We start from the raw sequence: 23,328 nt of genomic DNA, 5'->3' as shown, positions 1-23,328 counted from the left end.
GGAACCTAACTAAATGATAGACCTTGTCTTAAGCCTTGGGGATCTGGTAATTTTATTACCAAGTTGGGCACAATTTCCTCCCTTTATATGTATAACACTCTCCATTAATTAAACAGGAAATCAAAATAAAATAGGATGATTGCTAATAAAGGAAGAACTGGGCATTAAGATATCAAACAATAGTTCAGTGACAGGTAAAGTTTCCCTTAGCAGTGGCATTTGAAGTGAAACGTAGAAGTTTATCAGATGAAGAGATAGGAGAAGACTGTTTCAGGCAGAGGAAAGAGCTTATGTGAAGACTCAGAGGAGAGTTGAAGGATTTGGGTTCCTGTTCCCTCAGTTTGTGTTGTTCAATGTCCTGCAAATTATAGGGGTGGGTCTTCCAGGACCAAAGCTTGCCTTCTTGGAGAGGCTCCTTGAAAACTGAAAGCAAAGAGAAGCAAAGAGGAATGTGTGTTCCCAGTGTTTGCTCTGGACAGGAAGGAGAATGTGCCTAGTTTGCCCAGACCATGCCAGTCTCACCAATCTGGGAAATTGTTTCTTAGATGGGGTGCCTGATGGGGTACCATGATGCCTGCAGATTTTTCCACCTCCATATTGAAGAAAACATTAGGAATGAAGCCGAAGCTTTCCCCATCCCTAACTCCCTGGTTCCATTCTGAAGTTGCTGCTTTTAGTCATGTATGGGCTAGAATATGGTACTGTCATGCTATTAAAATTCCCTCTAAATTAAGAAGAAAATATATGCAGAGTAGTGGTCAAAAGAATCTACTCTAAGTAATGTACCTAGCACAGTGTTTGGCATAGAGCAGGCAGATGATACATGTTAGTTGCCCTTGAAGTATATTTAAAAAGAAATGAATGAATACTCCATGATCTCAAATCCTTTATCATTTTAAAGTTGAATAATCATTTTATAATATAATGTGAATACTGATGAACTTAAGGTAATGTTAAAATTGTCAGTATCAATAACTCTTTTCAATTTCAGTTATTTTATATAACTCATATTTATCCTTGAGACTAATATATGGGTTATCTTGGCTACTTTTTTATAGTTTCCTTTCTGCATTATGACTTTTGGCCTATTATTACTTACTAATACATTGACAGAAAGGAGAAAGGAAAATTCAGAAGAAAGATGATTTAAATTTCTCATTTACAGCTATTATTGATTCTTATATCACATTCGTCATGAGCACTGCTTTCTACACTAAAAAATATAAAGAGTTAAACTAACAGCTTAAATTAAAATTGTAAAAACTAAAAGGCAGGAATTAATGCCTTGATACTCACATTTCAGTATTATTGTGAAAGGTTTTAAGATATTCCTCTTTATAATGAAGCATTTGTTATCTGTAATAATGAGCTTTTCCATGAGTTTTTCACACACAACTTTATTACAGATTGCATTTTCCCTCCTCATCCTCTGCCCCTTCCCCTAGGACACACCCTGACCTACAGTAGGATTTGTATTACTGCCCCCATCACAGTGCAGGAAGCTGGAACAGGAAGGGAAGGAATGCTGCTGCTCACGCATTTCCCTGTGAGAAGCTGTAGTTCCTATTCTTCTATAAATATCACCTTGAAAACTTTTTACTACATTTATTTTTAAACAAATGTTTATTCTAAATTTGCCTTGATCAGAGATAACTAACATCATTTCTTTAAATATTGCTGTTTTAAAGAGAAACAAATCATTCTTTCATCTGCTTCCAATTCTTCATGTTTGTATCTATTGAGAAAATGTCTTTATTTAGTCTTTATGTTTGAAAGTCTTTTCCCTTTTCATCTTTCACTTTCATTTTATAGGCAGTTGCCATAATTATAGCTAGATAAAAGTGAAAAATCCACTTTGATGAATGGAGATCAGAATATTAGTAATTGATATTTCATTTTTCTTTGTTTTGTTTTGTTTACAAAAGAATTTTATTGGAAATACCTACATTGCATAAGTATCAAGTATATGTGAATTAGACAAAAGAGTTCTTTGGGGTTTACACATTTTTTAGGACCTCTAGGATTTCAGTGGTCCAGATTAATCATAGTCCTTATTTCACGATACTCTTTCACGATTGGTTTGTGCATGGCCTGCTTTTATTTAGTGTTATTTAGTGTTTTTAAGTTTACTGTTCCACCTGTGAACCCAACACCCAAATCAAAAGCTAGATTCTTGGAAATAACGTATATAACCAAATGATTCCCTTCCATCCCCCTGGCTCCCCATTTCCCGGGTAGCTATATTCTTGAACTCAGTGTTCACTCTCCTCCCCTTCCCTTCCCTTCCCTTCCCCTTCCTTCCCTTCCCTTCCCTGTCCCTTCCCTTCCCTCCCTCCCGGTCCCTCTTTCCCCTCCCCTTCCCCTCTCTTTCTTCCTTCTCCTTCTCTCTTCTCTTCTCTGGAGCTTTCTTTCTTCAATTACACTATATAATCGTATATATATATAATATATATATCTATATATATAATGTTTATGTGTATTCCCCATGTGTTTTTAAAACTTAATTGTTTTTACTTCTATTACAAGGGTATCATGGCCAGGGGTGATGGCGCATACCTTTAATCCCAGCATGTTGGGCAACCTTGGTGGGCAGATCACTTGAGCTCAGGAGTTCAAGACCAACCTGGGCAATGTGGTGAAACCCTTTCTCTACAAAATTACAAAAATTAGCCGGGCATGGTGGTGTGGGCCTGTTGTCCCACCTCCTCAGGAGGCTGAGATGGGAGGATAGCTTGATCCTAAGAGGTTGAGGCTACAGTGAGCTGAGATCGTGCCCCTGAAACCCAACCTGGGTGACAGAGCAAGACCTTGCCTCAAAAAAAAGGAGGTGGTATCATGCTATATATAGTCTCTAGTACATTTTTTTACCTTACCATTTATTATGCAGATAGAAGTTCTGTCTTGTGTGTCATATTTGATTCATTTTGACTACTGTATTAATACTGTGTAATAGTCCAGAGGGGATGAGTATCCACTGTTTATTTATTCACTCTCTTATTGTTGAAGAGTTTGATTGTTTCTAGGTGTTTACAATTGTTAACAGCTGCTATGAACGTTCTTGTACATGCCACCTCCTATTTTTACCTATGAGAGATTATTTCAGAAATAAAACTGCTGAGCCATAGGGATATTAATTTTCAACTTTAGGAGATAATGCCAGACTGTTTTCCAATTTGTGCACCGATCTGTACTCACACTAACAATGTCTAAGAGACTCGGTAGATTCCATATCCTCTCTAGCACTTGATATCATCAGACTTTTAATTTTTGTCAACTACGTGGATATCGTATTATAACTTTAATTTTTGTTCTTTATGATTATTGGGCATATTTATTTCCTCTTTTCTGAAATGCCTGTTTGTAACGTTTTGTCCTTTTTTTCTATTAAAAAGTTTGGTAAACATTCTTTATATATTCCTGATACTAATCTTTTTTTGGATATATATGTTTTGAATATATTTTTGCAGTTTGTAAGTTTGTCTTTTATTTTCTTTAAGGTATATTTAATGACCAGAAGTTCTTAATTTTTATATAATCAAAATCTATTAATCTTTTATGGTCCATATGTTTTGTGACTTAAGTAGTATTTTTCTAGCCCATGGTTCAATAAATACTCTCCTATACTTTCCACTGAGATATAGAATAGTTTATTTTTATTAACGTGTAAGACCTTAGCCCCTCTAGAGTTGATTCTTTTTAATGAGGGATTCAGCTTTATCTTTTCTTCATCTAATCCATAAAGATTATAATTTCAAAATCTCTATCCACTGATCTGAGTTATTGCCTCTGTCATATACCGAAGTTTCATAAATGCATGGGCCTATTTCTAGACTTTTTGTTCTATGCTATTGTTCAGTGTGTGTGTGTGTGTGTGTGTGTGTTCCTCTTTGAATTTTATTTTTATTTATTTTACTTTTCATCATGGCTTACTGCATCCTTGACCACTTGAGCTCAAGCAGTCTTCCCATCTTATTCCCCCCAGGTAGCTGGGACTGCAGATGTGGGTCATAATGCCAGACTAATATTTTAAAAAGTTTTGTAGAGACAGGTTCTCACTATATTGCCCAGGCTGGTCTGGAACTCCTGGGCTCAAGCTACATCTTTGAATTTTAGACACAGATATACATTCCTAGATCATAAGTACTTTGGTTTTTCTACTAGGTTTTGGACATAGTGAAAACAAGCATTCGTACAGTTCTTCCACGCATCTGGAAGGTGCCTGATGTTGAAGAAGTAAATTTATATCGGATTTTCAACCGGGTTTTTAATCGCTTACTCTGGAGTCATGGCCAAGGGCTGTGGAACTGTTTCTGTGATTCAGGGTAAGTTCTCAGTCATCTTTTATTATCATCATTTTTAATATTTTACTATTTAGTTATAGAGGTAGCCTAATAAAATGCTTGAATGATCTTTTAAAAAATGGATGTCTTTTACTACATGTAATGTTTAGTACTCAACTATAATTTATATCAATTAAGGTGATTTAGATAAGATGATGAATATGAACACACCACCACCTAATTAATTTGAATTCAGTGGAGAGAAGGTAGTCCTAACTAAAGAAAATACAAACCAATATCCTTGAAGTTCTTCTGCAGTCACCTTCTAAAATTATGGCTACACTTCTCCTCCTCCCCAGAATCCCAGTGCTGCTAAAGCTGCTGTGACTCATTGTCATTTTAGCCTCAAGATATCTAAAACCAAACATTCCATGTCCTTTTATTCCGAAATGGCTTCCTTTCTTGGCTTCCCTTAATCCTGTTGTTATTCTCTCAGTCATACAAGTTGGATATCACAGGGGCACCTGCATCTTCCTTTTCCCTCACTGTCTTTATTTAATCATTTGCTAAATCCTATAGTTTTTCTGTCACATTCCCACATGGCTAAACTAGCTTGTTTCCATTCATTCTTTCAACAATCATCAAGTACTTACTTTTGTGCTAATATTTTTAGAGGTGCAGTGTTGAATCTGACACAGATAATAACTAACCATACTACTTATTGTGTGAGATGCATTGTTCTAATCACTTTACATGTGTTAAGTGATTTAATCCTCATAACATCAATTTGAGTCAGGTTTTATATTATCTCTGTTTTATAGATAAGGAATCTGAGGCACAGATAGGTGCTAAGGACCTAGTGGAACTGGGATTTGAACTCATTTAGCCTTGACCCCAGAGTTCATGCTCTTAATCTATAAACTCTGATGTCTCTAGCAGATAAAGTATGATATATACAAAGCGAATCGTTTGATATGGTTTGTCTGTGTCCCCACCCAAATCTCAGTTTGAATAGTAGTTCCCATAATCCCCATGTGTCATGGGAGGGACCTGGTGGGATTTAATTGAATCATGGGGTGGTTACCCCCATCCTGTTGTTCTCTTGATAGTGAGTGAATTCTCATGGATCTGATGATTTTATAAGGGGCTTTTCCCCCTTTTACTTGGCACTTCTCCTTGTTGCCACCATGTGAAGAAGGACATGTTTGCTTCCCCTTCTGCCATGATTGTAAGTTTCTTGAGGCTTTCCCAGCCATGCTGAACTATGAGTCAATTAAACCTCTTTCCTTTGTAAATTACTCAGTCTTGGATATGTCTTTTTTAACAGTGTGAGAATGGACTAAATCATCATTATAAAAGAGATACAGATAAAGTATGACAGGATTTTAGACAAAATGAGCCTGTTTTTGGTAAGACAGCTAAGTGAAATGAATGGATTTCTAGGCATTTTTGTTTCCAGTTTTTTGTTTCTCATATCCATCTTACTGTCAGAATCATATCCTAAAATCTGTAGTGATTTTTAATTTTAATTTAATTTAAGTTATAAATTATAACATTATAATTTAAGTTTAAACTTCTTATCTACAAATACAAGGCTATCTAATATGCTGTTTTCTTATTTCCCCAGTCTTCCTTCTCATTACTCTCCTATTTGAATTCTGCTCCAGAAAAAACAAACTCATTTTTTCAGATTTCTTAAAAATTCGTCTTTTTCTTCCTCTGAACTGTTGATGTCATTTAATATCTGATTGGATGGCTTTCTACAACCGCAACCTTCTGGTACCTTCTGTATTATTTGAATCGAATGTAAAGCCCCACACTATACCTGCCTCTTCTGTAAAACCTTAACAGACTGTTCTATTCTGAAATGATCTCAGAATATTCTCCATTTAAATATTCTAGTCATGTGATACAGAATCATTCATATCATTTGGAGACTCGGTCTTTCTACCATTTTTGTTTCTTAGCTGCCATTCACCAACAGGGAGAATTAATAAGGCACTCTGGGTGTGATGAAATCTGAGAATAATTCGGGCTATTATTTCTACAGAGACTTAAGTGAAACATTTGAACTCCACAGCCCCTTAGTTGATAGCTCTCTGTAAAAGTTCTCCCAATCTGAACTTAAAATGGAAATGTTTTTTTCTGTTGGTTGATCCATTGGCTTGATGCTATATATGAATCCCAGCTACTCTCTACCATGGAGAGTAATGAGAAAATCTGTTAGTGAAATCAATGCTGTGGCTCTGAGTCCATAGATAATCTCCAACACCAGACTCTACAGATACCCATGAAGTGGTGCTTCCTTGCTTCCAGGGCTCCTCTTTCCTGAACTATTTTGCTAACATACTTTAACTTGATTCAGAATCCTTTTCTCCTATCCTTGGCACAATACTGCCTGCCAGTTTCTCTGGTGGTGTCTATTAGTAGTAGTAATCATAGGGATAGTAAGTAGTATTTATTGAAGGCTTACTAAATATCTGACATTGTTTTACATATTAAATATTTGTATAATCTCCACAAAAAGTATTTTGAGTAAACTATTACCGTCATTTACAGATGAGGAATTGAAGTATAAACATAGTAACTGTATGAACCTGTATTTAAATCCAGGTAGTCTGAGTCAAAAGCCCAAGCTCTTAACTCTATGCTTCACTGACATTCCCCAAAGCAGATTTGCCAATGGTTGCCAAGCTTGTTTTACTGCAAGTCCATAGCATTAGCCAAATCCCTAGCCTACTATGCCTGTGCAGGTGAGGCAGGAGTAGTTTTGAGACCAATTTGACTCCACTCTCATCTACTTCTTTCAATTTAGTAGTTTAAAGAGGTGAGTTTAATATCGGATTTTATTTTGCATTAATGAGTTTTTTAGGCTTCCTCAATTTAGTGAAGTCACATAGTACTGTGTGTGTTTGATTCTCAGTTTGGACCCAGAGTAGTTCTTCTTTATCCTTTGAATCATGCCTTCTCAGTGTATACTCCTTTAACCTTTGGTCCGAAGGCCTAACAGTCATGGTGAAAATCTACTCTTCTCAGTTTTTAAGGAATGATTTTAATATAAAGTGCAACTTTCTTTCGCAGTTAGGTGTAAAATCTTAGAAAAATATAATCCAAGTCTTTGATTATATCCAAGAATCCAAGGCCTTGATTGTTGCCTTTGCCTGTCAACATCCCCAACAATAAAACAAAGTAAGTAAACCATCCCTGTCTACCTCCAGAAACACCAGAGTAATGTAGATCTTTGTGGTAGGTTTCCCTAGAGTTGGCCATGGGGTTTTACTGATGTATCAAACAGAAAACACCCTTCTTCCTCTCTTTTCCTCTACCAGGCTGCTGATGCCCATGCCCAGTAACCCTTTGATCACATGCAGCCTTGTGGGAGTGTTATGATGCCCACATTTGGAATATGTTTACTTTAGGGAAATAGCTCTTGGAATTTCCATAAATAAAATTATCTGCCATGTTTTACTGGGATAGAGGAATTCTGAGGTTCCATGGGACTCAAACTTAGGCCTGAGAGCTGGGGAATGGTGGCTATGGGAAGTGGCATTTCAGATGAGTTAAAGGAAGAGTAGGGGTCTGTGGGGGTAAAGCCAAGAGAGGAGCCAGGGTAATATGGGAGAAGGAATGCATGGTTTGGGAAAGCCCCATCTCCACTCAAAATCCTAATATGTAAACCCCAAAGAAGAGAATCTGGCTTGGATTCCCTAGCCAAAAGTATTTTCCTGTGGGGGTTTGTCATGTAAAAGCCTTTCTTTTAGAATCTTAGGGCAAGAAGAAACTTTAGGGAATATTCTAAGGCAGTAGTCTATTTCTAGGCTGAATTATGCCTACTCGAAAAGTTATGCATAATATATAGACTACTTAAAAAGATGTGAATCTCCCTGTTCTTATATCATGTTCATATGGATGTGTTGTTGTTATACTTTTTAGGTCATTAATCTTTCTGTTGGTGATTACTGTATTGGTATATATAAACTTCAGCAGCCTGAAAGAGGAAAAGAGAGGGACAAGGGTGTTTTCTGTTTGATGCATCAGTAAAACCCCTGGGCCAATTCTAGGGACACCCACCACAACTTTTCCTTTCTCCTTTCTGCTACTTAACTATGGGCTATTCAGTCAGGACTTGTACCAGTGGTGAAAGGAATGAATCAGTTTCACTCTTTAGATAACTGCTTTATGAAATGTTTTGATGAGAAAGTGGGTGAAAATTATTAGATTACTGAATAATGTGAGGATTTCTAAGTTTCTGGATTGCATGAATAACTTTCCTTTGTTGCCAGAAATATTCTATATCTTACTGTTATATTACTAAAAAAGTCATTTAAAGTGATTTCCTTTTATATTGCTGTGAAGATTAGGGAGAGCCAGAAAGAACCTTTTAATCATTTAATTTTTCTTTTTGAATTCATGGATTTTGATGACCCTGTTTCCTTGGAATTTAGATTCAAAAAGCAGGTAGAAGAGACCTAGGGTACTTTGATAAAAGCACTGGTATTTTAACTATTTTACCTCCTTTCACCTTTTGAAAACTTTGTGTTGCTAGTGTTGAAAGCTGAAATACTGTAGTCGTATAGAGGCATTTCACATCTACTCAGCTATGCCAGGTGGCAGGTAGGAATAGGGGATACAGTTCTATACTCAGGTTTCCTTTGTGTAGAGGGGCCACCACTACCCTAGGGCCAAATGAAGCAGGTTGCTTTCATTTTCTTGAGCATTTTGGTATGCTGACACCTAAATATGGATTAATACATAGAGTAGAATGTAGTCTTGGCTAGTAGTGGTAAATATATACACTGGAAATCAATATGTATAGGACCTTGATTCATATATTTATTTTAAATATTTAAGGGAGAATGAGAGAATGAGAAGCCAAAGCTGGTCGTATTATAATTTACATATTATTCAAGAAGTTACATCAGATTAGAGTGTTACAGAAGAAGCCCTTTCAGCTTTCTTCCATTTAATTTGTTCTTTCCCTACCTCTAAAGAAAAATTACCATAATATGAGTGACCTGATAGTTTATCTGATCAAATAGCTCCACAGTATCAATAAATAAATATATCCAAGTTGACAGTAGATGGTGGTGATGGAGGTAGACTTTTATAGACATACCCAAAATCCCAGCAGAAAGAAAAGTGCTAGACACACATTCAAAACATAGGATTTTTTTTATGTATTCACATTTATATGAAATTTTATAGGGTCTGCTAAATCAAAGTATACTAATTATAAACATATTCCCTAATTAATTTATTTTCCAGCATTTTAAATCAAATTAGGTAAGTAGATTTTATATCTCTATCTACATATATAAATCTTGATAAACACGTGTCATATCTAGTTTTCTTCCATCTAGCAATAATTTAAATTTTGTTTTACAGTTAATTTAACCATCAAATTACTATTTCTTAAATAAAATAACTTTCATTCCTTTGCCAATTAAAAAACCCCAGTATTTTAAAAGCCTATTATATTTAGTCCTGAACATTTCAGAACACTGAAGAAAATTTGTTTCTTTCAATTAATTCATTTCAGTATTACTCCCTTTAAGAAAACCTGTCATTCATTGATGACATGCTGATTATTTGGGACCACATTTCTCTGAAAAAATAAACAGTAGCTTTTCTAGTAAAAAATACATTTCTGTTTCTAAGGCATTTTTAAACAAATTCCAGATATATCAAATATCCACAGAAGGTTGAAAGTGGAGTCTTTGTGTTTCCCATTGGGAAGTTTACTTCCAGGAAAATATTGTGCTGAATACTTTTTCCTTTCTGAAAGTCTGTGCTTTTCTCTCTGAGGGTTATGTGAATTGGTTTATGTAAAATGAGATATGAATCATTACCAAGTCTCAAACCAAAATTTCCCCTGGAGGCTTGAAGAGTTTCAAGGAATATAGTCTGAGGAATAAATCTCTCTCTATCTCCTCTCTCTCTCTCTCTCTCTATCCTCTCTTCTCTCTCTGTCTCTCTGTCTGTCTCTCTCTCCGTAGTGGTGGAGTAGTGAGGTGTTTCCTGATATAAACCATGATACTGTGATGGTAAACTTAGGAATTGTTAACACACACACACCCCCACACAAAACTGAAGTTTACCAAGGAAGTACGCACCATTACCTGCTTTGGAATAAGCTGAGTTCAGTGAAGGAGAAGGCATACTGCTTCTGGGATGGCAGTAGGGCAGTACTTGTTAAGATAGCATTACTTCTAGCACATGGAACCTGTGCTCTAGGAATATCATGGATATAGTTATATCTAAAAGTATTTTGAAAGGGATGGTCACAATCAAGTATTAACCTAAATTCTCTTAGTGAAGAGAGGTTAACAATTGATTTAGCAACTTTTTAATCATTTCAAGGGATCATTCTTAATGTTAAGGTAAATACAGATTCTGAAAAGGCCTAAATGTCAAGAATACTTAATTTTTGAGAAATTAGCTCAGTATTTTACAAATACCTTAATATAGAGTAACTCCATTTTTTAAGAGGTGTTGGAAAACTATCCTATTAGCCATCCAGAGTTGGCAGCTTTAAAAGCTTTAAGGACAAATAGTGCTGGGCATGGTGGCACATGTCTGTAGTCCCAGCTACTTCAAGGCTAAAACGAGGAGGATCACTGGAGGCCAGGAGTTCAAGGCTGTAGTGCATCATGATTGTGCCTGTGAATAACCACTGTACTCCAGTCTGGGCAACATAGTGAGACACACTCTCACACACACACACCCACACGTACAAACACACACATACAAATAGTATATGTGTTTGATGTTGTGTTTCTTTAATACAAAGATAAATTTCCTAATTTGTTTTTATTAACTATCTTTAAACCATTCATAGTTATTGCAAATGTATGAGGCCATTTCTATTTCCCTTATTGGCTTGTTGCTAGGGAAGTGATATAGCTGGTTGTCATTTTTAACAGCCAACATGAGATCATGTCTGTTTCCATGCCAACAGATCCTCTTGGGAGAGTATATTCAATAAAAGCCCAGAGGTGGTGACTCCTTTGCAGCTCCAGTGTTGCCAGCGCCTGGTGGAGCTTTGTAAACAGTGCCTGCTAGTGGTTTACAAATATGCAGCTGACAAAAGAGGATCGCTTTCAGGCATTGGTCCTGACTGGGGTAATTCCAGGTACTTGTTCACATTCTCTAACCCTTGAGAGTTTTATATAAAGTAATGTTAAATCAGAGTTTGAAATTAACAGTGTTTTTTTCTTTATGTGACTAGAGAAAAAGCTAAAGACTGAAGTTCATACATGCTATTATCTGCAAAAAATTTTTAATTAGTACAGTATTTACCTTTAAGGGACTGAACAAGGACAGCAATCACGAACCTAAAGGTGATAAAACATACTTGGAAATGAAGTTATTTGACTTATATACCTTCACTTTCAAAAGTCCAGAGCAAGAGCATCCAAAAATGTGGTAATATATTTAACTTTTGTTCTCTAATAGAGAGATTTCAACATTTATCCTTGAGCCTACTACAGTTGGGAAGATACCTTTGGTTTCATTTTTATTGTTCAGTTTGCCTCTGCTATTCCCTTCATTACCAAATATGTAGCAGGTAAAGTTTTGTCAAGTTCTATTTGAAAAATGAGTTTCATAAACATTCAGTTAAAATAGTTGTCCAAAAAACATGAAAAGCAGTATTGTTTTAAGCTGCAAAACACACAGAGTAAAGAAAGTACCTTTTAGCATTTCTCAAGACAATTGTAGTTCTCATTAGAAATAAAGATGAATATATAACTTTAGTTTTAGTATTAGTATTTGTAAGTTGTAGTACTATGCAGGATAGAAGAAATTAAGCCATGACTTTGAAAAACTAAGTAATAGTCAAAAAGTCAGTGAATAGTTGAATAAACAATGAGGAAAATGGAACTCCTATAGCTTGGATTTTCTTTTCTTGAAAACACCTAGAAATTGATCTATTTAAAAAATCTCAGGGAATATAATAAAACTAACTTTATTACAAATGTTTCCTGTATCAGCATAGTGGCTCAGAATGTTTTTAATAGAAAGTATTAAGAGAAATATTTTACATTTTTGTTTGTCTTGGATTCTGTCATTGTAGTGTTGCAGGACATTTAACCTCTTTTAACTCTTCTATAAATAGAAGCTGGTTGATCACAATAATAGCAGTGGTAAAGGTAACCATTAATATTTAAAAAATTTAAATATCAAAGTCATATTCTACAGTTTTAGTGGTTTGAAGCAAGCTATTGAAATAAAACTTTTAATACTTTCATTAATACTTTTATATGATTTAAAAGAATGATAACCATTTTCTGGACATCATACCATATAAATGAAGAGCCTTCTTGTTAAGGGGTGATACTCTGGGAGCATGGTCAGGAAAATCTTAAATTTCAGTCTAAGAAGGAATTCATTGAGACTCTTTAATGTAATTCCCACAATCCTAGATTTCATAAACTAATTTCTGTTGACGGACCTCGTAGCTTTTGTGGGTACACAAAGTAGGATTAGTCTTCTTGGTTACATTGGAGGAAAAAGGTATGCTTTACAGGTGCTTCAGACTTTTTTATTTTCTTCTCCTGCTGGTGATCAAAAGAGATTATTTCCGACCATGGAATCTTGACTTCTGGACTTCTGATAAATGCTCAGGATGACCCACTATTGTGATTATAATCATTTTGAGATGTCAGTAAATATATTTTCATTCCTGTCCAAGCTCAGAACCATATGATAGAAAAAATACCAGAGTCAGACATATGGTCATCATCTGTTGCTTTGTTACTCTATAGCACTATTGCTGTTAAAAATTACATTAGGGGACATGGTGTAGATGTGAGCCAAGTGAGTTTTCTAATACTGAATTTTGGAATTCAACTTATCTACCCAGTCAAAGGCAGAGCAGAATCAACACAAACCTTCCACTGTCACTAGCCCATAAAGTCTAGTTCTCTCCTGCATTGGCAGCAGAGCAAGAAAAGTTGCATCCTCTCTGCAGAAAGGCAGAGCCAGAAAGACAAAGAGGCTGAGCCAAGCATTCCTGTTTCCTTCTTTTAAATCCACAAATCAGATAATTTGGTTCTGGTAAGAGACCAGGAAGTTCACAGTAGTGGAAATTCTTCTACATTGGAACACAAAGAGTAAAGAGAAGTAAACATTTCTCCCTAATGTCTAGCTATTAAAACCGAAGTCAGTGACACATTAATTTAACAACATGTAAAAAGTGGCCATATTTCTTTTCCTCATAGGTAAGAAATGGACTCTTTAGCATTTTACTTAAATGTAGAAGTCATTTAATATCTATTAATAGATTGACACATTTTATTTATGAAGTATACTTGGTAATATAAACATGAATTTATGTTTATAATGTTGATAAATAAATGTAAATGTACCTAATATAAATAACTTATGAAGGTATACCTAAATAATTTATGAGGAGATTCATCTTTGGTTAATTTATTTATAAAATTAAAACAGATAGAAAATAGAGCCAACAGCAGACAGGTTTAGGGACCAGGTTTATCTTTACCAAAGATCTACAGGATATTTCTTAAGAGGATTTAAAGAGTATGTGGCATCTATTACATGGAAGAGAGTGGCCTTCAACTTTGCAATCTCAGAAAAAAATAATAATGTGCATACCAAAGGAAGAGACATTTCTGGGTTTCTACCTTTCATATACTGAGCTTTCATATAAGCTTATTTCACAAAGGGTTCCATAGCTAAAAAAAAAAAAATTTAAAAACCACCAAGTTAGCACTTCTGCTTTTGGTAATACAACATTAAATATTTGGATAAATCCTGCCTCTGATGATAACTAGAAACGCTGTACAAAATATCACATTTGCTCGAAAGTACTTGCTAACCCAGTACCTGTTAGTGAGTATTTGTTAGCGCTGAGCAGTGCTTTTGACAGTTGTCTGGGCCTAGGGGATAAAATAGGAGTTCAGGGCCTGCCAAAGGTGGTAGCTGTTGTCAACACTCTAGATTCCTAGGAGTAACAATGCTTGAGAAGGTTTGCAAAGCAAACGTTGACAGAAACAAAAAGGAAATAAATTTACAACCATAGAGGAAGATTTAATAATCATTTCTCAGAAAAAAAACTCAGTAAAGATATAAAATTTTTAACAATAAAATTAACAGACATAACTGTCATATATAGAAGTAAATGTATTAACTTCAGAATTCAGTACACCAGGCACAATGGGAAATTTTACCAAATCAACCATATAGTGGAATTAAAAAAAGAAAAAAAATTCACAGAATTTGAGATGATTGAAATTATACAGAGGACTTTTCTGATCTTTAAGCTGGAAAACAATAGAAAATATAAACAGCAACGTCTATGCTTTGGAAAGTCAAAAAATATACTTTTTTTTTTTTTTTTGAGACAGAGTCTTACTCTCCCAGGCTGCAGTGCAGTGGTGTGATCTTGGCTCACTACAAGCTCCGCCTCCCAGGTTCATGCCATTCTCCTGCCTCAGCCTCCCAAGTAGCTGGGACTGCAGGTGCCCATCACCATGCCCGGCTAATTTTTTTGTGTTTTTGGTAGAGACGGGATTTCACTGTGTTAGCCAGGATGGTCTCGATCTCCTGACCTCATGATCCACCCATCTCCACCTCCCAAAGTGCTGGGATTACAGGTGTGAGCCACCACACCCGGGTGAAAAAATAGACTTTTAAATAACCCACGAATCAAATAAGAGATTATAATGGACATAAGAAAATATTTTGAACTGAGCGATAACAAAAATATTAGAAATAAAACTTGTGGAATATGGCTAAATCAGTAATATAGGGATATTTATAGATTTAAATGGATATATTAGGAAAAAGAAAAGGCATTAGGTTTGAAAGAAAGAACTTCAGTAAATGGATATGATTGTATTCATACAAATGTAAATAAATCTATGATAAATTATAAAGTGAATTTAACAATTTTGATGAAATCATATAAATCAAAGTCAATATAAGAAAATCAATTGCACTTTTCTTTATCAACAACAAATATCTGAGATATAAAATTTTAAATATTTTTTCAAAAGCATGAAAGAATATCTTTACGTAGGAATAAATCTAGCAAGAAATGTATGTGACCTTTATGCAGGAAAATGTAAAAAATAGAAAAGTATGTCTTAGTCATCACTGCACTCAATGTTATCGATATGTCAGTTTTTCTCGAATAATTTCATACATCTGTAAATTCAATATAATTCTACTATAAATCTCAACGAATTTTTATTTTTTATTTTTGGTGGGGAGAAGAATTTGACCAAAGTTTGTTCTGTCACTATACAGAAAAGCAAAGGACCAAGAATAAGTAAGACAGTCTTGAAATAGAGCAATGTAACATCATAGGATTTAGTAACTAGTGTCTCAAGACTTACAATAAAGCTAAAGTAATTTAAGATAGTATAATATTGGCAAAAGGATAGACAAATAGACCATTGGAACCATTCAGAAAAACCATAAACCAACCCAGGCCTACCTGGAGACTTGATTTATGACAAAAGTGGTGTACACCTAATTTATGACAGAGGAAAAGGAAGTTTGTTTAAACAATGGTTCTAGGACAATTGTATTTCCAAATAATAAAAAAGAAACTTAACTTTACCTACACCGTAAACGAAAACCATTTCCAGATGAAATTAGTTTGTAGATGTGAAAGGTAAAACTGCATAAAGATTTCAGAAGATACTACAGGGGAATATTTTCATGACCTTGAGGTATGCAAAGATTAATAGAACCAAAAAATTTCATAGTAAGTGAAAAGATTATATTAAAATTAAAAACATATGTTCATCAGAACGCCCCATTAAGAGGTGGAAAAGCAAGCCACAGGATGGAAGTAAGTGTTTGCAACCAATATAATCTATAAAAAGTTCTTACACGATTATATAGAAACTCCTACAAATTTCTAAGAAAAAAGCAGACCACACAATAGAAAAATGGAGAAGATAATTGAAAAACAAGGACCAATAAACATTTGAAAAAGTGTTTAAGCCAATTAATAATCAGGGAAATGCAAAATCTCAAAATCACTGCATATCCATCACAAGTGTTGATGAGAACATATAGTAATAGGAACTCTCTTACCCTGCTTATAAAGTGAAAGTTGGTACCTTTTACAAACAGTTTCTCATTACATCTAAAGCCTACCCTTTTTACAGCTACTCTCCCTGTAAATTCTCATCAGAGATGTGTGCACACGTGCACAAGACCCTTATGAGAATGATTATAGTAGCATTTACTCATAATAGCTAAAAATTGGAAACAACCCAAATGTCCATGAAAGAATGGGCACATTTTTTTCTAATACTCATACGATGGAATATTATACAACATTGAAAATGAACAAACTGCACCTACACATATAGCAACATGGGTTAGTTTCAAACATAAAATTAAGCAAAATAAGCCAGATACAAAGGAATATATATTGTGTCCATTTATTGAAAAATCAAAAACAGGCAAAATTATATGATGGTGTTTAAGGAATGTATAATTGGGTAGTAAACAAGGAAGTAATTACCATAAAGGTCAAAATAGTGGTTAAGTTTATGAGGAGTGAGGGTACTATAATACAGGGCTCTGGGATGCTAGGAATGTTCAGTTACTTAACATGGGCGGTAATGACACAAGTAATCACTTTATAATACTCATTAAACTGAACATTTATGTTTTATGTACTTTTTAAAATACCTTATACTTTATAATTTAAAAGTTTAAAAAAAGACTAGTTAAATATATGGTATTATTTATGCCCTTAGGTTAAGATAGTTGGATATCTCTATCTAAGAACAGAGATATTCTTGTTTTTGAGGCCAGTGTTCATAATATATAAATTATAAATACTATTTCATTCATGTACACTATTTCATTGGCTCCGTACTCTGTGAGCCATGTATGGCAGAAACTATTGGAATTTTGTACAGCTGAGAAAAGTGAGGTTTATCTAAATCCATATTGGATTTAGATGTGGCAAAGGTAGAATTTGAAACTGGGGCTTTCCCCCCAAAAAACTTGAAGTTAAAACCACAGGATAATGCACATCCACTAGAATTGCTATTATCAAAAAAGTAAAAACTAATAATTAGTGTTGGCAAGGATGTGGATGTGGAGAACTTGGATTTCTCTTGCATTGCTGGTAAAAATGTAAAACTGTGTGGCAGTTTTAGAAAGCAGTTTGAGAGTTTCTAAAAAAATAAATATAGAATTACCATATGACCCAGCAATTCTACTCTGAGGTATTTACTCACAAGAATGAAAAACAAAGAAATAGATACTTGTATACCAATGTTCACAGAAGCATTATTTATAAGACAATAGCCAAGAGATGGAAACAACCCGCGCCCATCAACAGCTGAAGAGATAAAATATAGTGTACACATATAATAGAGTATTATTCAGCCACAGTAGGGACTGAAATTCTGATACAGGCTACAATATAGATGACCTTTGAAAACATGCTAAGTTACACAGCCAGACACAAATGGACAAATCTTGTGATTCCATTTATATGAGGCATGTATAATACGCAGACTCATAGAGACAGAAAGTAGAATAGATGTTACTAGGGGTAGGAAGGAAGGCAAAATGGGGCGTTAGTACTTCAAGGGTAAGGAGTTTCTGTTTGAGGTGATGAAAAGTTCTGAAATGAATGGTGATGGTTACACACATTGTGAATGTACTTAATGCACTAAATCATACAATTAAAAATGGTAAGAAAAACACTATTTAATAGTACATTTCATGTTATATATTTCACTATAATATAAATATTTTAAAAAGACAGGACAAATATTCTGATGGACTTTATTTACCCTTTATTTACCCTGGTTTTCCAAACCAGGTCCTAAAATTATTCTGGGGAAATCAGGGGTCCTGGTCTTAACTCCAGGAAGAGGAAAAGGAGGTGGGTGTAGCTTATGTTTTCAAGGTTAATTTCTACCAGTCTTGATATGCTTCATGTTCCAGAGATCCTCCCGGTCAGCAATAAATTGGTATATAAAAGACAAACTAATTCTACATCAATCAGGAATTACATAAATGCAAGCTCTATGTTTGTATTTAATATAATGGTTATGTAAAGATGTGCACACCTGCCTTAGGGATGAGGAGGATGAGGAGTGAGGCTATGAAACAAATAGGGTAGTTTGAGGTATTTCTCCTTGGCATGAATTAGCAATGAGTTAGCCATTTTCATATGTAAAGAATAAGCTAGAAAAATAGGTAAGCTCTAAACTTTTCCCATTTTTTAGTGCCTTACACAAATTCTTTAATCCGTAAACCCACTTCCTTGAGATAGTCTTCTGCTTTAAAAAATCAAATTATTTATCTTCATTGCAAGGAACATTTCAAAAACAATCTTCGATGTTCAGCTAGTGTTGGATTTCCCAAGACATATTAATGGAGATATTAAGGCAAATAATCCATTGTATTTCCCTGCAACACTTTAAAATATCCCACAGCACTTGCATTAGGGAAGAAAAGTGTTTCTTCCAATGTAATTTTATATGCTTTTTTAAGTTCATGCCGAACTTCTTTTCAAGTCTGAATAAAAGTTTCATCTTTTCTTCTTCTATGAAAAGTTTAGGTTTGCAGCATATATAGTATCTTTTTATTTTCTAGATTATTTTATACTTCACATTTCTGAAAAAATGAGTATAATAATTGTACCCATTAGTTTTAAAACTGAAATTAGTATACAATGATAATTATGTAGAATTGTCATGACAATATAGTATGGTTGCTAGGAGCTCTGCTGCTGGAGCTAGCCTGTATGGATTTGAATCCTAGCCCTGGCACTTTCTAGGTAGGAGACCCTGAGCAAGGCATTTGACCCCTGTATGCGTCAGGAAGTTTATCTGTAAAATGGAGCTAACAGTAATGTCTACCATATAGAATTGTTATGAGAACTAAATGAGTTGATATCTGTAAAGCAATTAGAATAGTGCTGGGCACATAGAAAATACTATTTAAATATTTGTTCAGTAAAAGAGTGTAAGTTGTGATCCTGGACTTTGTGCTTTTATTTTTTCATGTGCAAAATAGTGATCTTTATCTCAAAAGAATATGTAAATGTTACTGAAATGTCAATAGTAACTGTTACTTGGAAATTCTTTGGAAGAAAGTTGGTAGACATTACTGTTTACCGTGTAATTATCAGTACAATCAGAATGTATCTTCAATAGAAGGTAGAATAACTCTCAACTACTATGAAATAGTGGATTTTGATCAAACACCTTGTTTTCTTTTGCAACTTTGCCCTAGATAGGAAGGATAGCCTTTTCATGGCAGAAGATACTGGATCAGTCATCATGACCCCACCAATTGTTGACATAGTAATTAATCCATATAAATTACCCGAGTGATCATAAGAAAGTAATTTATATAATCTGTGATGTGAGAAATCATTTATTTCATTATTCATCACCTGTTATCCAATTTTGATTTAATTTGGTTTGTTTTATGTTATTTTACTGCTCTATTAACTTAATGATTTGAGTAATTATTTATAGTTTGTGATATTAGGTAATAGGTTTAGAAGATATTATTAGATAATTCATGACAAAATGATGTTTATGGATATTATAGAAAGTTCTGCTATTTTAATCTTAATGCTGCATATAGTTTCATTATAATACATTTCTTTCTACATAATTCATTTAACACAACTATAAATACAATTTTCCATTGACATAGAATTATCATAGTTATCAATATTATTTAACATAGAATAGACAGCTAATTGTGCCCTCTGTCCTCCGTTTATCATGTATCTGTGGGAGTATGATACTATCCCTGGAGAATTCTAATGTCAAGTGAAGAAAATAAATGATTTGATACCGTCCCACTGTTTATTTCCCACGACTAATTACAAATCTCTGTATATTGCTGCTTCTGCTGTTAGACATTCCTCATAAGTATCTTTATCCTGATTTTATAGCATTTCCTTCTCATCATTACTAGGACTTATATTTTGAATAGCATTGTTTGCATTTGTTTATATGGATTTCCTTGGCCATTTCTCTCTGGACATATAGATTGGACTGGCCTAATGCTAGTCAAGATTTTTCACAGGAAAACAGGTTCTACAGGTGCACAATCTCTTACTTGCAATATTTAATTTCCAAAACTTTGAAAACTCGAAAACGAAACATAACTTATTTGAGACCATCCTGGCTAACATGGTGAAACCCGTCTCTATTTAAAATACAAAGAAAAAAATTAGTCGGGTGTGGTGGCACATGCCTGTAATCCCAGCTACTTGGGAGGCTGAGGCAGGAGAATCGCGTGAATCCAGAGGCAGAGGTTGCAGTGAGCCGAGATCACGCCATTGCACTCCAGCCTGGGTGACAGAACCAGACTCCATCTCAAAAAAAAAAAGTAACCCCTCTGCTGCCAAATCTGACCTGAATTGACATGAAGTTATTTGTAGTCTTTATCTGATTTATTGTGAATATTAATACATTTTACTACAGAAATGTAATGGTTTGTTTACAAGATGCTGCTCCAAGGCTCTGATGGAGGTGTTATATAGTAATATAAATATTACTATATAATATAATATATATAAATCACCATATTATCTTTCTAAAATCTGAAAAAAATCACATATTTTGAAATACATTTGGCTGCAAGGGTTACATGCAACCTGTAATCATGATTTTTTTTTTTTTTTTTTTGAGACGAAGTCTCATTCTTGTCCCCCAGGCTGGAGTGCAATGGCACGACCTCAGCTCACCGCAACCTCTACCCCCAGGTTCAAGCGATTCCCTGGCCTCAGCCTCCCAAGTAGCTGGGATTACCGGCATCTGCCACCATGCCTGGCTAATTTTGTATTTTTAGTAGAGATGGGGTTTCTCCATGTTGGTCAGGCTGGTCTTGAACTCCCAACCCCAGATGATCCGCCTGTCTCAGCCTCCCAATGTGCTGGGATTACAGGTGTGAGCCACTGCGTCCAACTGATAGTTTTTGATATTCTGTAATCATGAGCACTCTATGGTCAAAGAATATAAAATTTATATTCTAATTAGGAATGTTAATCTTTAACGTTTTCTATTAGGTTACCTATAGTAATAATACATCAATGATCTATGATTAAATTACAATCAGTGGCTCTGCCTCCCTTGAAACAAACAATTATTGTTAATGTGGCTAGTCAAATTCTCAAATCACATGTTTTAAAAAAATATTTGGCTCCACATATTACTTACAAGGACTGATGATGAATTCTAAATTAACATTAGCCACATAAACAGTTTCACAGCATTTGAGTACAATGGCTCTTTATTGGATGTCTTGAGATGCTAACATCATATATTGCATCTATATTTAGCTCTTCTCTCCTCCTTTCCTACAGTCTGGGGGAGGAAATCTTTTTATATGAATTGCATTTTTGTTACAGTAACATTTCTCATATAGAATACGTAAATTGCTAACCACATAACCCTTTAATGAGTTAGTTATAATTTGCTTGTAAAATCTAATTCGTTAACTATCGTTTTTAGGTATTTACTACCAGGGAGTACCCAATTCTTCTTGAGAACACCAACCTACAACTTGAAGTACAATTCACCTGGAATGACTCGCTCCAATGTTTTGTTTACATCCAGATATGGCCATTTGTGAAACAGAAAGGAAGATCGCCATTGGTTATACGTAACAGCAATTCATTTTTTCCCCTGAAGTTGAACATGCAAAGAACATGACCATTAAGTGCTGTTTTATGTATATAAGACATATATATGTGTGAAAATATATGCACATATGCACCCAAATAACATATATTTATTATATTAAATAATATATGAAAGAAGAATTAGCAGAAAATGGAATATAAGACTTAACCTTTCTGGAAATGTAATAAACCATGTTAAAATTGTTTACACAAATATGTGAATGTCTAGAACTTGCTAGGTTTGTAATTAATTCCTTCCTACTAGAAATGTTATTTTTGCTGCAGAGTATATAAAACAAATTGATCTTGAAGATCCAATTACAGTGTTAAATTATTTTCTAGATAACATGCCTTTTGACCTGAAAAAGGGTTTAGTCTAATACCTTAAAAATTCTCATATATAGTAGCCATTTTAAATGAAACAAAAGATTTAGAAGCCTGGTGTTGCTTGATGATAAGATTAAGAAATTTAAAACGGGTTTATCATTAATATAGCACACTAAAGTACTGGAAAAGTCATAACCTGATTCTCTAACCTTTTTATTCCTCTATGTGGAAATTTAGCTACTTGTAATAATGTACATTTTCAGTAAGGATCTGGTGAGATCATATTATGATCTAAAATGGAAGATAGGCCGGGCAGGGTGGCTCATGCCTGCAATCCCAGCACTTTGGGAGGCCGAGTTGGGTGGATCACCTGAGGTCAGGAGTTTGAGACTAGCCTGGCCAACATGGCGAAACCCCATCTCTACTAAAAATACAAAAATTAGCTGGGCGTGGTGGTAAGCGCCTGTGATCCTACCTACATGGGAGGCTGAGACAGGAGAATCACCTGAACCCAGGAGGTGGAGGTTGCAGTGAGCTGAGATTGTGCCATTGCACTCCAGCCTGGGTAACAAGAGTGAAACTCTGTCTCAAAAACATAAATAAATAAATAAAAAGAAGATAAAATAAATAAATAAAATGGAAGACAATCCAATGGGTTAAAAATAAAATGTAAACTAGCTTTCATTTTTACTTTTCATAGAGAATCACATAAAGGAACAGAAAATGATGGTAACAAAATCTTTCTATATGGCTTTTATGTCTTACACCACTCATTTTTATTTGGAAAGTATGACTTTGATGGGTTTAACATGGTTAAATACAATTTCTCCTGTTTCGCAGAAGTAGAAGAGCTGACACATTTCACTCATTTTAGTGTTATAGGATAATGAGACAAACTTATTTTTATAAATCTCTCAAGGTTGAAACCAACTTATATCGCAAAGTCTAATACAGTAGTTTCTCATTGCACCACAGAAAACAGTTAAAGGACTTTGAATAGAGGATTTCAATGACCACATATTACAAGTCATCAGTGTACCCTTTAGGGTTTTTAAAAAATCA

The 23,328-nt window shown here is 34.6% G+C and overlaps 1 protein-coding gene across 7 annotated transcripts in view; it reads left to right on the top strand.

Annotated features, from left to right (window-relative positions):
* The window catches only part of TTLL7 (tubulin tyrosine ligase like 7), a 136,816-nt gene extending 114,559 nt beyond the window's left edge, over positions 1-22,257 (top strand). For all 7 annotated transcript variants that reach the window (XM_017869097.1, XM_017869091.1, XM_017869096.1 and 4 more), the window contains 3 exons: positions 4,162-4,322; positions 11,239-11,412; positions 21,770-22,257. In XM_017869097.1, the coding sequence (XP_017724586.1) occupies positions 4,162-4,322; positions 11,239-11,412; positions 21,770-21,890 (456 nt within the window). In that variant the 3' untranslated portion in view covers positions 21,891-22,257. The remainder of the gene's footprint in view (positions 1-4,161; positions 4,323-11,238; positions 11,413-21,769) is intronic.
* Positions 22,258-23,328: the final 1,071 nt, after the last annotated feature.

The sequence above is a fragment of the Rhinopithecus bieti genome, unplaced genomic scaffold, assembly GCF_001698545.2.
Source record: "Rhinopithecus bieti isolate Rb0 unplaced genomic scaffold, ASM169854v2 scaffold_4600, whole genome shotgun sequence".
Lineage (NCBI taxonomy): Eukaryota > Metazoa > Chordata > Mammalia > Primates > Cercopithecidae > Rhinopithecus > Rhinopithecus bieti.
This window is presented reverse-complemented; position numbering and strand designations above follow the sequence as displayed.